Source organism: Pipistrellus hanaki (genome assembly GCF_964339955.1).
Source record: "Pipistrellus hanaki genome assembly, chromosome: 14".
Taxonomy (NCBI): Eukaryota; Metazoa; Chordata; class Mammalia; order Chiroptera; family Vespertilionidae; genus Pipistrellus; species Pipistrellus hanaki.
In genome coordinates, this window is record NC_140516.1 from 35,330,287 (window position 1) to 35,347,704 (window position 17,418).

General features: G+C 46.5%; 1 protein-coding gene across 1 annotated transcript in view; it reads right to left on the reverse strand.

The window, feature by feature from the left end:
- The window catches only part of TLL2 (tolloid like 2), a 91,931-nt gene that overhangs the window by 61,715 nt on the left and 12,798 nt on the right, over nucleotides 1–17,418 (reverse strand). The window contains exon 2 of the mRNA XM_084903539.1: nucleotides 12,685–12,795. Coding sequence (XP_084759665.1) covers nucleotides 12,685–12,795 — 111 coding nt within the window. The remainder of the gene's footprint in view (nucleotides 1–12,684; nucleotides 12,796–17,418) is intronic.

Sequence of the window (17,418 nt, forward strand, 5' to 3'; positions counted from 1 at the left end):
TGAGCTCAGAACGGAGACCTGAATGATGAAAGGGGGACATTCATTTGGGAAGAGTATTCTAGGGGGGAAGGGGGAGAAACAAATAAAAAGTCCTAAAGAAAGAAAATGAGTCTGATATGGCTGGAGCTAGGGCTGACTGAGCCACACCAGCTGCTACAATCTCGTCCTCACAAGCATGTCTTAAGCAGCCTCCATTTGCCATGCCCTTTGGTCAGATGTAAATGCACAGCAACCCCATGAGTAAGTATGGTTCCTCTCTTATAGAAGATAAAACTGGGGCCCATGACTAAGTTGTCCAAGGTCATCCAGCTGGTAAAAGACTAACCTTGCATTCTAAGGTGGGCCCTTCTGACTCCAGAATCCATGCTCATCAACCCCTGGCCCTCAACCTTATACCTGTGGTCTGAGAGAGCATTCCAGGCTAGGTCAATGAATGAAATATCTGTACGCTTCGGTCAGAAAACTACTTGCAAATCATACAGGCTCAGCCGAGGTTTCAGTTACCCATTGGGGGAGGGGAATGATATAACAGTTAAACAGATTGATTCAGGAACACACTAGGCAACCACGACAGTAATCAATGTGTAAATCCTAAGTAATTCGGTGCCAAGTAATTGTTATATCTATGCCAAATTTCAAATGCTACAGAAGGGAAGGGGAAATGAGTTAAAATATGTTTGCCAGTTTCTGCCAATGAAGTGACTTAATATCGGCGAGTGTGTAACAAAACGGGAATCCTTATACACTGCTGGTGGAGGAGCAATATAAATTGATAACATGTGATGGGGTAATTGAGCAAGATGTACCAAAGTCTTTCAAAACTGATTGTGACCCAAGAACATGACTTCTAAGTTTTTGTATTAAGGGATTGATTGGCAATGAAGACAACGGATGTTCATCTCAACATTTTTTTATGACAAAGACCGTAACAACCACACCCAACAGGGGAGTGGTAAGATGAATTATGATATAATGGAACACTGTGTAACCTTTCAAACTGTTTAAGAAAGATTCCTAAATGGGAAACATGGTCATAGTATCAGTAAACAAAACAGGTTAAGAAGTAGTACCCAGTATGATTCCAATAGAATCGAGCCTGAACCCATGTTTTTAAAAAAAACATCTACAAAAACAAGAGAAAAAAGGAAAAACATTGAATAGAAATACCCACAATGCCCATTGTGATTATCTCTGGTTGGTGATTTTGGATTCATTTTATTTTCCCATATACCAAAATTTCCAAATTTTATTCAATATATTATTTTTTAAATCAGGAAGCAAAAAGATTTTCAAAAAAGAAGAACTAGATTACAGCATACACTATGTCTAAAAACATGTGCTCTGCAGTTGGTAGTGTGTGAGAGCGCGCGCACACACGGTTGCTGGGGTAACCTTTAGCCGATGGGAAAGAAACATAGTTGTGTTTACACAGATGGAAAGTTGTGGTCCAATCTTTTTTTTTTTTTTTTTTTTCTGTTCTGGCCATGGGAAGAGAAAAATACGGAGTCCACACCTTGGCACTTACCCTCTCTGTGTTTGGGTTTTCTCATCCATAAAATGGGGTTAAGGGTCTTCACCTCTTAGGGTTCTTAAGCCAATTAAGAGCTATACATTCAAGGTATAGAACAATGGCCCGTAATCAGCACTCATTGAGTTAGCTATTTGTATTATTACTAGAGGCCTGATGCACGAAATTCATGCAAGAGGCTCAGCCCCCATCGCTGAGGCGGCTGCCTGGGCCCTTGCAGCCCTGCTTCGTCTCGAAGGTCAGGCTGGTCTAATTAGCATATTATGCTTTTATTATTATAGATTATCACTGTTGACTCTAAAACTGTTCTGAAGTCTGAAGGAGCAGATTGGGGTGAAACAATAAGCCACAGAGACAAGACATTTTATACCTGAAGCATCACAATTCAAGTAAAAAGTTCAAGTTATCCTTAAAATAGACTTACCAAAACCAAGTTTAGGCTGAGAATCCATTGAAAGTCAATGGCAGTCAGTGGGAGAAAAGCATCCACTGTACCCAGGCATGGATTTCCATAAACCTGGTTCCAAACAGTGCTCACCCATAACAATCTGAGATATCAAATGACTATTTAAAGTTAACTAAAGATATACTTCAAGACTCGAATGACTAGATTATGTGTAGTCATCCTCTTATCCCCGGGAAAGTGGAGCTGATTGGCCCCTTCACTTCCCGCTGAGCTCAGAACTATTGGATTTCCTTGGATAGCTCTCACCACCTGCCTTGAATCATGTTAATTCCACAATATGCAGCTAGACTGTGTGGGAGACACAGCTGTGAACCAGACACTAACCCACCCACCAGGAGCCATGAGGCACAAAGAACAGTGAGAGCAAATCAGATGAAGGAAATCCCACTTCCAACCTGGAAGTCCAGGCGGGCTTCCTGGAAGTGGCATTGAAGAACATGAGAGGTCACAACAAGTGGAGGTGGGAAGGTGTCAGGCAGGAATAGAACACAGAAGGGAAACAATTTGCCCAGCCTTTGCACAGCTTTTTCTATCTAAGTGGTCTTTGTCAAGATATTTAATTTCTTTAAGCTTTAGTTTCCTCATCCATAAAAATTGACATAATAAGACTCTTGACTTTTCAGTTTGTGAGCGCACCTCAAACGGTGCCTGGCACATGGTAGCCATAATCTTACTAATGATTACTCTTTAGGTCAGTTTTCCCCAAACAAAGCTATGGGTTTAATGCAATCATGACTCAAATTCTAAGTTCACCCTCTTGCATGAAGCCATCCCCCTCCTCTCTGCTTCATCCTCATGTCCCTCGTGTTCATTCATTCCTTCATTCAACAAGCTTCTATGGGGCACCTCTCTGTGCCAGGCACTGCACCAGGTGCCAGGGATGGAAACACAGACCAGACAGCATTCCCACTCTCAAGGAGCTCCTAGCCCTAGTCATACCGTGCCCACACTACAATTATTTGTAAACCAATCTGTGGTCACCACAACACAACTCCTCAAGGACTGAGACAACACCTCTCTATCTCTACCGTGTAGTGTTCACAGCAGATGTTAACAAATACATCCATTTTAATTGGACTGAATTGAATTGGTGAATGCTTGCATATGTCATGTCAGCTAATTCTCACTGCACCTGTGTGGGGTAAGGTATTATTATTATTATCATCTCCATTTTACAGATGAGGAAATGAAGGTTTAATGAGGCATAAAGCACATGTGTGTCTTCCTAGAAGAATTTTATCATGTGGCCTTTGCACCGATGCCAAAAGACCAATAAAGATGTACGAATATCTCAAAGGGCAAACCCCATAGAAACAGTGGGCTAGAACTCAGGAAATCAAAGAAAGGAAAAGGCCAACCCAAGCCCTCTCCAGAGAACTAGAGGAGAGAAGCAGAAAGAACAGCACGAAGCTTCATGGCCCGTCTCTGACGTTTCAGGACAGAATTCAGCTTTGTTCAAGAAGTGTGGAGCAATGGCTTCACCTTTAAGAGCTAGTACAGGTAACCAGAGGCTAAGGTAACTAATGTTTTTTGGGTGATGGCAAACGCTAGTGAACTGTAATGGGCTCTTTGTTTCAGAGTGGTTAGTACCCGTTAATGGTTCTAACCCACTGGTTCACTGGGCCAGAAAGAAACTGGTCTGATGCCAACACACATGCCAATCACCCCCTGCAAGACACGAGTGTCCTGTATGACTTCTCTGTGTTTTTCCCATGTATCATCCAGGGCCTGAGACATGACCTGCTGTGTTGCAAGCAGGTGCCAGAGACTGAAAGTTCATGGAAAAGAAGAAAAGATGTTCCAGAGGAAGGGACCTTTTCCAGCCTACCAGGCAACAGCTGAAGCTCTAGGATCCTCCCCCCTTAAAGGAGATGGGAGAAGTGGCCCTGGCCAGTGTCATGGGACCTGAACGGGGGTCCAAGGATGGTGTCTCTTCCTCAGTGGCCCCATATGCAAACTCAAATGCCTACGATTGGGAGGTTAGGCATGTAACACATCAGAGTGAAAGAGGTTGGGTGGGGGAGGTGGATAGGGAGTAGTGGGGTCTGTGGCAAACGGCAGAGCACCTGCTCCTCCCGATTTCAACCCATCATCATGCAGCTCCGTTGATTGTTACCATGTGGGGTTGCTGGACCCACATGGCCAGATCTTCCAATTTTCCCAGAGAAGCCAAGATTCTGGATATTTATGAGAAACCTGATTTTTAAATGTTGGCAGTAAATTAAGATTCTTTAAGCACTACAAAACAAGCGAAAACCCATCTGCAGACCAGATTTGGCTCCCGGGCTGACCCCTTAGGACCTTTAGGCTGCAGAGTAAATGGAAAAGTCGTGCTTCTAGAGGGTGCCAATGTCAGGGAGGGAAGGAATTCCCTGGGCAATGGCAGCCAAGTCGCAGGGAAGGCTTGAGGGTAACGGAGAGCCTGGGGAGCAGAAAGCAAGAGGCAGTAGGAGCAGGACAGGGGCTGGGTAAAGATCAGAGGTTCCATGTCAAGGCCAGATGGGGTTCTTCTCTCACTGCTTGGGGCATACAGGCTCACTGAAGGACACCAAGGAGAAATAAGATGACCAGAGCTCCGGATGAGATTCCACTGGCAACTCCACCACCATCATAACCTTCTCTCTCTGGACTTCCTTGGAAACCACAGAAATAATGACCTGCAGATGTCATGTAAACAGCCTCAGGAGATACGTGACTTTGTCCTATACACCAGCCACAGGTTAGCATGATGGCGGAGGGGAGCCTCAGCCAAACTCATCCCAGCAGGGCCACCTGCCACCCCTCAAGCTGCGTCACTGGCTCTCCCAGTCCAGCTCACTTGTCATGGGTGTGCAGTGTCTCCATCCCGCACGTGGCTCTGCTGTGGGAGGCAGGCTGACCTTTCTTAACCTCCTCTCTTCAGCCCACTGTTGTTTATTACTAAGAGAAGACAAAGGGAGGCTACAACCACATTTTTGCCAACACCTGCGGGACCCCGCTGGAGGGTCTTTGGAAGGTCTCAGGTTAGATGCAATTGGGGCAGACCGTTCTAACGTTCCACGAGGTTCAATGGAGGAGGAGCCTGGAACTACTGTTGTCCAATCAGACATGCGTGCAGCAGACCCCACGCAGCAGTGAGTCCCCATCCTGGCTTATCTTTGGCAAAAGAACTAAGAAGACTCATTCTTGGCCCTCAGGAAGCCTAGAATCCAAGCTTCTATTTTACAGATAAGGAAACGGAGGTCCCATAAGGTAAAGTGCCAATGTCTGCCATATCGTGGGTAATTCTAAAAGGTTTGTGGCACTAGTTTTGTCCAAAAATGACTATTGTGCCCAATAAGAAAATACTTGAGTAGTAAATGCATTTGAAGCAAAGGTCCATTCCCAGTGGTAACAAAATGCAAACATCTCAAAGAGGCCAAGAAACACAGAGCAAAGGGGCATAGCTTTAAGAAAACTACAAATGCTGCGTTCAAAAATGTTAGGACGTGATCACTTGTTGGCTAGATCATCCTTCATCTTGTCAAAAAGGAACCACTACAGATTCTCTTAAGTCAAGGTGGGGATTGTTTTTCATGTCTAGGTCATTAATGCAGAATGACTGATTGGAGGGCTGCATGAATAGCAAGACTTTAAGCATGGTTTATTTCATTTCATTTTGCTTTAGAAATCAATTACCATTTACTTTAAGTACAGGAAACAGACTACCATTCAACAAATAAATAAATAAAAACATACATAGTTAAAGGAGAATAAAAATAGAATCAGATTAAGAAGAACCAAAACGTGGTGCTTGGGGAGGGGAGGCACAATCCTCTTGTTGGCCAAAACCGAGAGGCAAAGATCAGATCCTCAGTCATGCCCATGCCCAGCGCTCACGTCCTCTTGGACAAAGGCACAGACCCACCACCTGCTTTGCTCCCCTTTCCTCCTGGTGGCTCTGTTGTCAGCCCTCTGATCAGCTCATTTTATACTCATTTCCTTGGATACCTCTCCACTCTTGGGACTGCCACGGTACCCTTACGTCAGTAGGTACTATAGACATAGTAGGTACTACAGACATTCAGTGGGGGACCTCGAATTGAGGGATCATGATATAGACTTGGGCATGGTGGCCATGATGGGTCAGGTGCAAAAAGCTGAGGCAAAGCAAAAACAAGACACTCCATGGCCCCTGAGAAGAGAAGCCAGCCTTGTTCCTTTCTCTCCAATTTCCAGCCCAATCCCCAAGAGGCCAGCTCTTCTGCTTGTCTTCGATGGATGGTCATGAGAATATATTTCTAAATAAACTATTTTAGTTTAGCTATTCGGAGTGGCATTCTGTACCTTGGAACTGAAGGAAATGTGTCTAGAATGTCAGGTCCTAAGCTCTTGTTTGTCCTGGTTTCTCAAACTAATCTCTCCATTTTGACTCTGGCTCCCAAATCCAGGGCCCATGAGGAGGCCTGGGAGAAGGGCTCTCTGGATGGATGGATGCCCACAGGTGGTCACTGTCCCGCCCCGACCTGGCTCTCGGCCCCCACTGTGGCTCCAAGTGGACACCCAGCCCAGTTTCTCCAACTTCTGACCAACGTAGTCACAATAAAAATCAACCAAAAGGTGAATTTTCTTTTCCCAACACTTCAAGTTCACAATGAACTCTGGCTTCCGTCCAAGGTATAAGTCAGCCTCTGAATGAGGCCCCAGGGAATGAGATGATAGAATCCTTATGTTGCATTCTTTTTTTCCTTCCCAACGAACAGATGTGCACTTTATCAGATGCCTCTTTATCATCTCAAATCATCTTACTAAATTGAAAACTTTATGGGCGGAATGACTTCTAGGCCCTTCCCACTTGTCTCCCAGCTGCCCACTGCTGCTGTGGGCTCACCCGGCCCTGTGCTCAGTTGGGGGAGTTGAAAAAAATTGGGATCAACACTTGAGGATTTCAGCAGCACATCTTTGACCCCGATTTTGACCTGTGGGGTTCTGCTCAATTTCTGGTGCTTATCCCCATCTTATTTTCTCAGGCCAAGCTTCTAGTATGCTATTCTCCCTCATACCCTCTTCCCAAAAGAACCAGGGGTCCGTACCTTGTTCTTCTAAGCTCTTGGTCAGAACTGGAACTTTCTGTGAGTTCTAGGCAAGGCCTCTCGGATGCATTTGCCAGGGTCTCTGGACTCACGTGAACATTGCTGCTTCCCCATGGCCCTGCTCTGCCTTCCATCAGGCCCTGTGCCCTAGGCTGGCCTCCAACACCAACCCTGCCTGGATGACAGCTGTCACTTGGTCAGCTGGGACTTCTCTCCAAGAATGAGTTCTGCCTATTGTCCACACCTCCTCTGAGAGGTTGGTGGTTCCCCAACCAGTGGGAGCATTTGATCCCAGGTCCCACCCCTCCAGCCTGCCCCATTCCTCTGGTACTCTCAAAGCTTGACCACTATCAAGCCCATCATTAAAACTCCATCACCTCAATGGCAGAAGAAAAATGTATAATGCTGTATCCTTGGTGCTGAGTACAGAAGTCCCCAATTAGCATTCGTTACTTGAAGGAAGGAAAGAGACTCTAATCATGAAGTTGGTGTCAGAGGCCAGCAGAGATGTGGACAGGGTACAAGGGGAGAGCGTAGGGCACCATACAGTAGGAGTTCAGCATAAGATCAAGTTCTAAACCATGGGAGCCAAAGCAACGTGGGTGGGGCAAGGGTGAAACAAAGTCGTCAGCTGAGGGCCCCTCCACAGGTGGGAAAGGAGCCCTGGAGGGGCGAGCAGGAATGCCAGCATTCCTAAGGACCACAGTTCCATCCAGGGATCTGTACAAAGGGCCCGGTAAAGGTAAGCTAGTAACCACCTGGCCAAAAAATGCCCTTTCCAGACGCTCCCTTCAGACCTGGGCTTGCCCGGCCCCAGGGCACCACCCCTGAGCATGAGCCTTTCTTTCATTGCTGTCCATTCCAGGCTGGGTTCTGAGGCATCACACATTCAAACAAAGAGTCCGACCCCTAACTGGCCTCTCAGGACATAGAGGGGCAGGGAAGCAAGGAGGCCGCCAGACACTTCTGAGGCGCATGGCCCCATTCACAATTCACAAGTGTCTCTGTCTGGCACCATGTATGTGCCCTGCCTGAGGCTGGAACGACAGAGGGAGGGCCAAGACCAAACAAGGACAAGTCACAGCGGTTGGCAGTCTGGTGGACAGGACAAGGCACACACTGAATGGCCCACCGAGGTAACAGAGGGCAGAAGGAGGTGCAGCCTCATCAGGACATGGAATTCATCCTTGTCTTTTACCATCACCTCTCAAAGGTAGGGGTGGGAGACCAAGTCTTCACAGCTCAGGGGGACAGGGTTAGTGGTGATGTATCATAGAAATGTACACTTGAAACCTATACAATTTTATTACCCCACTATAGGCCTGGTATATGAATTTGTGCACGGATGGGGGGGTCCCTCGGCCTGGCCAGCAATCAGGGCAGATAGGGCCATCTTGCCCAGTCCCAATTGGGATGGGGCCAACTGGCTTGGGGGAGGGACCTCAGGAGGTTAGTCAGCCACAGGAGGTTGGCTGTGGGAGCACACTGACCACCAGGGGGCAGCTCCTGCATTGAGCGTATGCCCCCTGGTGGTCAGTGCACATCATAATGACCAGTCAACTGGTTACTGGTGGACCGGGCATAACGGTCATTTGGGCTTTTAGATAGATAGATAGATAGATAGATAGATAGATAGATAGATGTCACCCCCAATAAATTTAATTTTAAAACAATGTGTCAAGAGCAGAGACATGTTGGGTCTTTTTTAGACCCTCAAACCTTGAAAGGCTGAGCCTAGAACCTGTGTGGGACACGTGGGTATCTTATGGGTATGCATTAGCCTCTATTCAGATGGGAACACTGAGACCAAGTGCTGGTAACCTGTGCCACTCTAAGCCATAACTAGAATAGGAAGAGGAACTCTAGGAGCAAAAAGGGTCTGCCAGAGGAAGGGGCCTCATCACTCAGAGACGAGGCCCAGAGAGGGGAGGGAAGTTATCCAAACGTATATCTAGGGCTCTCTCCTGCCAATGTGTTATTTTGAACTTGGATGCCCACACAGTTGGCCTTATGCGGACGCCCGAAAACTGATGGCAGGAGTTTAGGAAATGAGGGTTTAGAGCAAGGTTGGTTTCCTAAATAGAGATGGACATGGCCCAACGGCTCAGAATAGACAAGGCGGGAAACATCAGCTTCCACCAGAGCCAATAAGTAATTAAAACCGTTTCCCCTTTCAGAGTCCTCATTACAGAGGTCAAGAAATCAGATCCATTTATCCGGATGGCGTACCGGTAACTGCAGGATGAAATTTCCTCCCCAGGTTTCCAGACATTTGCAAAGATGGGCGTGCTCAACACGGTCTTCCTGGACTCTACCACTAGGGAAGAGACAAACATGCAAAAAAGACCCAAACATCAACCTGGCCTTTCCTCCCCGTCTGTGTGGCGAGAGGAGAGGTGTCGGAGCTCAGCAGCGGGGCTGCCAGGATCTGCACCATCACTTCGAAGAGGACGCGGGGGGGGGGGGGGGGGGGGGTAGGGGGAGGGGGAGAGGGGTGTCTGTGTGTGTGTCCCGCTAAGTACTTCCTTCACTACACAGCTAATCCGATTAGCAGCTTTAGGAAACTCTGCAATGTTCATTCAAGGGGCCCATTCAGAGAGCAGCCTGGCCAATGCCTGCCCAGAACTCCCATTCTTCTCACTGCGCGTAAAATGCACGCCGGACTCTCTGTCCCTCAAGAACGCACTCTTGCCTCCTCGCCCCTGTACATCCACAACGCTGCTGCCTCTTCCTCTGGCAGCTCCCACGAGAATTATTTATTTATATTATTGAGCATTTATTATGTGCCAGACACCATGCTAAGCATTCCACACATGTTCTTTCCTTTTGTCCTCAGAACATTATGGTCTCATTTGACAAATGAAGAAACCAAGGCCCAGCTCAAGGATTCAAACCCAGGCAGTCTGTGACTGTGGCCATGCTTTTACCACCCTTCTGGAAGCAAAGCCCTCCTGGAGCTCTTCATCTCTTAGGCCCCTGGGAGATGGTTCTGTCCACCTGCCCCTTCTCCCTCCTCCGCCCATGTTGGCCAGTACCTTCTAGGTGCAGGGAGCTTCGGGGGGTCCAAAGCTTAATAAGACATAGGCTCTGCCCTCTCTCAGCTCACGGGGGAGAAGAAAAGAGAAGTCAGGCTCTCGGGTTCTTAGACCATAAGGTTGACTATGTCGGCATTGGGCTAGGGCAGCGATTTCCAACCAGTGTGCCGCAAGAGTTTTAAAACATGCAATGCCTGACTACTTGGTCAGGGGCACTAACCTCTTTTCCCTCATATTGTCAAGTAAAAAAAAAAAAAAAATGACAACAGCCGTCCAGTGTAAATGAATCAAAATTACACCAATTTTTTGTTGTTGTTGGGTCAACAAAAAATATAATAAAACTTTTGGTGTGTCACAGAACTTGAGTAACTAGTTTATGAAATGGAAAACGGGTGAAAACTGCTAAGGTAGTGCTATGCAGGAGGTGAAGGCAGGGTGGCTAGGCTGCCCTTTACTGCAGCAATCCCAGGCAACCTCCCGGACAGCTGGGAATGCAGCTGGCATGGGAGCTAGCTACTCCAGCTCCTCTCTGAGGTATCTCACATTCGCCAAGCCTGGGCCCCTATGCTGTCCCGTGGCAGGTTCCCCAGGAACAGCCTATGGGACACTGATAGGGGCCACCCTGAGCATTCCATGATGGTGATGGATGTCAACTGGCTGCTGTACTGGCCCAGGGAGTGAGGCAGGTCCCCGAGCCGGAAAGACCAAGACTCACTGGATCCTACATGGTCACCCCTCCTGCTTTCCAAATCAATATGTACCCATGCAGAGTGTGAACTGGTACAACCGCTTTGGAAATCTGTCGGGACAGTCGCTATCCAGGGTTAATGTATGCAGCATCTTTGACCCAACAATTCTGCTCCTGGGTCTGTGCCCAGTAAAAGTGAGGGCTTGTGTCCACCAAAAGACACATCCAGAAATGCCAGCAGCAGTTTTATTTATCATAGCTGAAAACTGAACTGTCCAGATGTCTGTGAACAGAAGGACGCATACACTAGGGCAGTGTTTTTCAACCTTTTTTGGGCAAAGGCACACTTGTTTCATGAAAAAAATCACGAGGCACACCACCATTAGAAAATGTTAAAAAATTTAACTCTGTGCCTATATTGACTATATATAAAGTAATTCTCTTGAATAGGAATCAAATAAACACAAAGAAAGTATTTTATAATTACTTTATTATGAAATATTAAGTAAACAAAATAGTGAAAAATTATAAAATTCTTGTCTTGTCTGCACCTACGGCACACCAGGCAACATCTCGCGGCACACTAGTGTGCCGCGGAACAGCGGTTGAAAAACGCTGCACTAGGGTACCTTCATACAACAGACTACCACACGACAATGAAAGAACCAACTACTGCTTCACTCCACCATGTGGGGGAATGTCACAGCATAAAGCTGAGTGAAAAAGAAACACAAACTACACATGCTACTGATCCCTTTATGCAGGTAAAAAGAATCTGCAGCATAGAGGTCAGACTAGTGGCTCCTGTGGGGTGGATACTGGTGGGAAGGGTCATAAGGGGTTCAGGAAATGTTCCATACCTCGGTCTGGGTGGTGGTTACATGGATGTATGTAAAAGCTCATTATATTGTATGCTTGGGATATATGAAATTCACTATTTTTAAGAAATGCAAAAAAAAAAGTTAAACGTAATTTTAACTACACAAAGATTACAATCGTGTCAACCTCTCTAGACCTCCAGGTAAGAACCTGGGTAAGACTATGCCAGTTGGAGTGGTAGAGTTATGAAAAGATGCTTTCTTCTGTTAGAGCTCAATTAAGGTTGTGTATGTTGCTGTGAAAAATAAAGTTTCTAATACTGTTTGTACACTTAAGATTTATTAAGAGAGTAAATCTCATGTTGTGCTCTTACTACAATAATTTCTAAAAGACTTGAGAAAAAACGAAAAGAGGGTGGCAGGAAAGGGTCTCAGGGGGTCTTGGGTAGCAGAGACAGTGTAGCATCAGGCTGGTCTGAGTTTTTGTCACCACATACGCCATCATCAGCCACACCAGCCCATCAGCCCCACAGTTCAGCCCCGTAGGCTGCTTCTGGGAAGTTGATTCCACCAAGCTGGGTATCTGAGCAAAAAGGGCTGGGAGGTAGGGAGCACTCAGAAGATCAGTCCCATTACTATTCACCCTGAGAGGGAGGCCAGAAGGGAGAGTGGAAGACAGAAACCCAAGTCTGAAGCCACCCGTGTTTCCCAGCCCCAGGGAACTTCTGCCTGGGTTGTCAGCCACATGTCAGCCATGGGCAAACATTGCCAGTGCTCACCACTAGCGTCACACAGGCCTTAAATGCATCCCATCCTGAACTCTCTCCAGTTGGGAGTGCTGGACTCTGAGGCCAGAGTCCTGAGAACCTACGCTGAGCTCAGGTCTGAACCCACTGAGTCAAGTCTGAACAGGCAGATGAGATTTTCTTAGCAGGCTCAGCACACATGGTGTCTCCAGCTGCACAGCCTCTGCTTCTCCACAGACAAGTGGGCACTGGCCTGACGGGTCAAACACTGATGACCTGTGGTCCACATCTACCCCTGGTGGGTCCCTGACCCGCCTTCTGAGGCAGGGCAGGGCGACCACACAGTACTCACCTGTTCCATGTCCCGTTCTCTCCCCTGACTGTTTGATCCAGTCTTGGGTCTTGTCAATATGAAACAACTTCAGGTCTTCTTCATCCAGGGCAATGTCTCCCCAAAAGACAGCTGGGAGGATAAGAAAACAAAAACACAAGTAGGTCAATTTAAGCTGGAGGTCAAGAAATGGATTTACTAATGCCCCAGAAGGCATCAGGTGTTGGGTAGCAAAACCTAGAAAAGACAGCCCAGCCAATCCAATTTTATCCTGACATAGGGCTGGTAGGGAAGAAGGAAAGACAAATAATAATTCTGTGCATTAAAGCAAACTGTCTTAAAAATCAAAGGCCTACGTCTGTAAGGCGTTTTGAAAGGTCACCTGTCTTTCTCTAGCTGTAGGCAACTTTGGGCAAAACCACCACAGCAAGGACAGCTGTTTCTCTCTTCTTCAGAGTCCTTGGGATATACTTGAAAAACCATAATGTGATAAATAACACTATTGTTCACACTATTTGCTGTCCTTCCCTGGGGGAGGGTTATACTTCCCTGCTGCACTGATGTCAGATGAGCCGCTTTACCTACTCTGACTAATTAAGCCCGGGAGGAAGCTTGGAGAGCCACTACATGATTCTCCGTGTCCTCTTTTCCCTTTTCTAGAAGACAAGCAATGTTCCAGATGGGGGCAACTCTATCATTCTGGGTTCTGGAGGAAAGATCGTGTGGAGCAGTGGGGTGGCTAATAAGTAGCATGAATGAAAAATATAAAAACTTTTTTTAAAAAAAATAGTCATTGTTGAAAGTATTACACGTCCCCTTTTTCCCAATAAAAACTTTTATTTATGATAAGCATTTGAGAATGGGGGCTATTTGTTACTGGAGCATAACCTCCTCATCCTGACTAATACAGAAATTGTTATCAAAAGGGATATACTGCAAAGACCGGTTTGGCTCAGTGGATAGAGCATCGGCCTGCGGACTGGAGGGTCCCAGGTTCAATTCCGGTCAAGGGCATGTATCTTGGTTGCGGGCACATCCCCAGGGAGGGGGGGTGGGGGGGAGGTGCAGGAGGCAGCTGATCGATGTTTCTCTCTCATCGATGTTTCTGACACTCTATCTCTCTCCCTTCCTCTCTGTGAAAAGTCAATAAAATATATATATTTTTAAAAAGTGGTATACTACTATAACAAATATACACCCAGTGGGTGTCAAGGAAACTGTTACTACAGGCTGGAAGGAAGTGATCTGCACTTATGCAGCGATGAAGTATTTGCCAATACTATTGCCTGCATCAGCTTGGTAGGCACAAGGTGAGCTAAATGAGCTTATGGCTTTAAATGAAGACATTGGAAGTCAGAATGTTAACTTCAGCCGAAACCGGTTTGGCTCAGTGGATAGAGCGTCGGCCTGCGGACTGAAAGGTCCCAGGTTCGATTCCGGTCAAGGGCATGTACCTTGGTTGTGGGCACATCCCCAGTAGGGTGTGTGCAAGAGGCAGCTGATCGATGATTCTCTCTCATCGATGTTTCTAACCTTCTCTCCCTTCCTCTCTGTAAAAAATCAATAAAATATATATTTTTTAAAAAGAATGTTAACTTCATACTTTGGTTGCCATTAGCTATGTTTACATGATCCTACAAGAAAGATAAGGGTTTTTTGTTTGTTTGTTGAAGGGGTTATTTTATTTTGCATCATATCTCTCAAAAATATTTTTTATTGATTTTTTTTTTTTAGAGACAGAAAGGGAGAGGGCTCACTCCATAACCAACAGAGACCTGGATTTATCCCATGGGAGTGACCTCCGGCAGGTATTCATCTCCCCTCATTCCACCTCCACCACTTGGGCCATTTCCTGATTTTCATGTGGACACTCACACCTTGGGCTTACAGGTGCTTTATTTCTCAAACAGCTTTGCACTTACAGGCCTGATCACAAATGCTGCATGGAAGAGCTGCTGCTGGAACCCGAACAGCCCAGTTAAAGCAGTATGGCCCCACAGGCATTGCCTGTCCCGGGGAAGAGGGAGCTTGGAGGGCGTGTTAACACTGGGCCGGCGACTTTTCTTTTGCTGCCCTTTCTCCATGCGCTCCATGCGACAGCTGCCGTGTTTTTCAAGCACGGTCCACACACCACTTGTATTAGAGTGTCTGAGGAGGCTGCTGATATGAAGATCCCCAGGCCTCAACTCAGATTTATGAAATCAGAATCTCTGGGGACAGGGCCCAGAAATAGGCACGTTCCATTCACGCCCCGCCCCGTGGCCGGGCACCTCATCCACACGGCAGCGTGGAGGGCAGCGGAGCCCAGGGTCTCTGAGGTCTCTGCGGCTCCTCACCATTTCTGTGAGTGATGGGCAGAGTGCCCACCCAGGGCCTGCTGCTTGTCCACCCCAATAACAGGCCACTCAGGAAGGACCTCGCTAATGTTCCAGGAGATAGCCACCTAGAGATAAGCTGAGATTATTGGAGGAGCTAAATATGGAGTATCGGAACCACTGGCATTCCTCTCAGGAAACAGGCTGAGGTGGGGTGGAGGGGCCCGAGGCCTGGAGAGTCACAGGGAAATCCTACCCAGAGACACACTGAGTTCCCTTCAAGTTTCCAGCAGAGGGATTTAACAGGTTTCAAGCAGTTTTCTGTGAATCTGTGTGAAGGGAGTGTATGTACAAACAAACAGGGAGGGGTTCTTTTTTTTTTTTTTTTTTTTTTTTTTTTTTTTTTTTTTAGTAAAAAGTTAATCGGCTTAAAGTGTGCAACTAAATAAGCAAAGCTTACATTAAAGTGACCCCACAGAGAAAGGACCCCATGGAAAGAAAGTTCTAGGAAATACAATATGGCCTCTATGTTCTTTTGTAGTTTCACGCCATAAATATTCATGGGGTGGTGTTAATGGGGTCCACCGCTCCCTGCGACCACAATAGTTTTTTTGTTTATCCTCAGGACCATGAACTTTGAAACCATAAACCTAAATTTCAGAACTCCGCATTCAGGCGCATTTGCAGAGCAGGAGGGGAGAGGTTCAGGCTGGCAGAGTACGGAGGAGAGGAAATGGGGGAGATGTGAATCACGCCTCCTGGATCTTTCCGTTGAGATTAAAGAGGAGAATCTGTTTAGTATGGGAGGCCTTCTGTCTCCAAGGTCTCCAGCTGCTCCAGCCCGGGAAATGGCCTTCACCGGATAGACAGCGTGATCACTCAAGCATCGGGCAGATTGGAGTGGGGAGCTGGAAATATTTTAATTGGATCAAACAGATTTGTTGCATGTTTTACCTTGAATACTTAAAAAAAAAAAAAACTAATTTGAATCATGGGATTTCTTTTTTCTTTTTTAAAAACATACATTTTATTGGTTTTTTTTTTTACAGAGAGGAAGGTAGAGGGATAGAGAGTTAGAAACATCAATGAGAGAGAAACATCCATCAGCTGCCTCCTGCACACCCCCCACTGGGGATGTGCCCACAACCAAGGTACATGCCCTTGACTAGAATCGAACCTGGGGCCTTTCAGTCTGCAGGCCAATGCTCTATCCATTGAGCCAAACCAGCTTCGGCAAATCATGGGATTTCTAAGATGGAGAGAATTTAAAAGTCATCTAAGCAATGTCCTTATTTTTCACTTGAGGAAATTGAGGTCCAAGAAGGCTAAGGGACTTGTTCAAAATATCACACAAAGAAACCATGTCTGCTCCTCTAAAGCAGCATTCTTCCCCTACAGCAGGGATGGTAATTATGGACAGCCATGTGCTCCCCTTAGCCCTGTCCCCCAGGGCAGATATCCCTAAGGGATCATGGCCCTGCTGTCCACTGAACCTGGACACAGCCTTCAAATCCATCTCAACACAGTGCTACTGAGTGCTAGCACAAATTGATATGAATGGCAAATGAGTTGGGAACTATCTACCAGCTATGCCCCCATGCTGGCAACATCCATAACCCTTTGCCCATTGGTCCCAGCTAAGGATGTTGTACCCAAAACCACTTGAAGTCTGAACTTGGTGTCCAAGAGTACACACCAGAAACAGAGGGCCTGAGAAACTAAAGGTCAATCAGGACCTAGGAGAGCACCACACACAGATGGGTATGACATTGCAACTCAGCTCTGAAAACTGATTCCACCTCAAGAGAACCCCAGCCCTGACTTCCACCTTGGCTGGCATCATTCTGTTTTACAGATGGCCCAAGGAGGTCTGCCTGGTGGCCACCTTGCTCAAGGCAGAGATGGCCTCCCAACTTGACTCTTCATCTATATCACAATATTGCTGCACCAACACATTTCAGAGCACGTCACAGCCTGGCTTCCAAACAGGACTTCCTTAGCTTAAGAAATACCTACTCAGCTAATTTAACAAGAAAAAAAAAAAAAAAAAAGGTTATCCACCAGATTGGCATGAGCAATAGGCCATACTTGCAAGCCTATTTAAGTCTTATAGCTCCAAATAGGTTTCCTCTCATGTGCCAACCCCACTAACTTGGTGATGTTTCTGGGAGCACTTCTTGGCCCCGTAGGTAAGAAAGCCATGATCAATAGCCAGGTCTGGTATTGGCATGGAGGAGTGGCATTGAAGGTGCCACACGTTGGCCATTTACTAATGTATGTTGTAAAGATACTAAACATGTTTCATCCATGTAAATGAATATGTGTGGCAAGGCCTATGCTATGATTAAAGTTATTCTTTTTTTTAAATTCTCAATGCAGATGGCAACACATTCTTTTTTTTTTTTTAATATATTTTATTGATTTTTCACAGAGAGGAAGG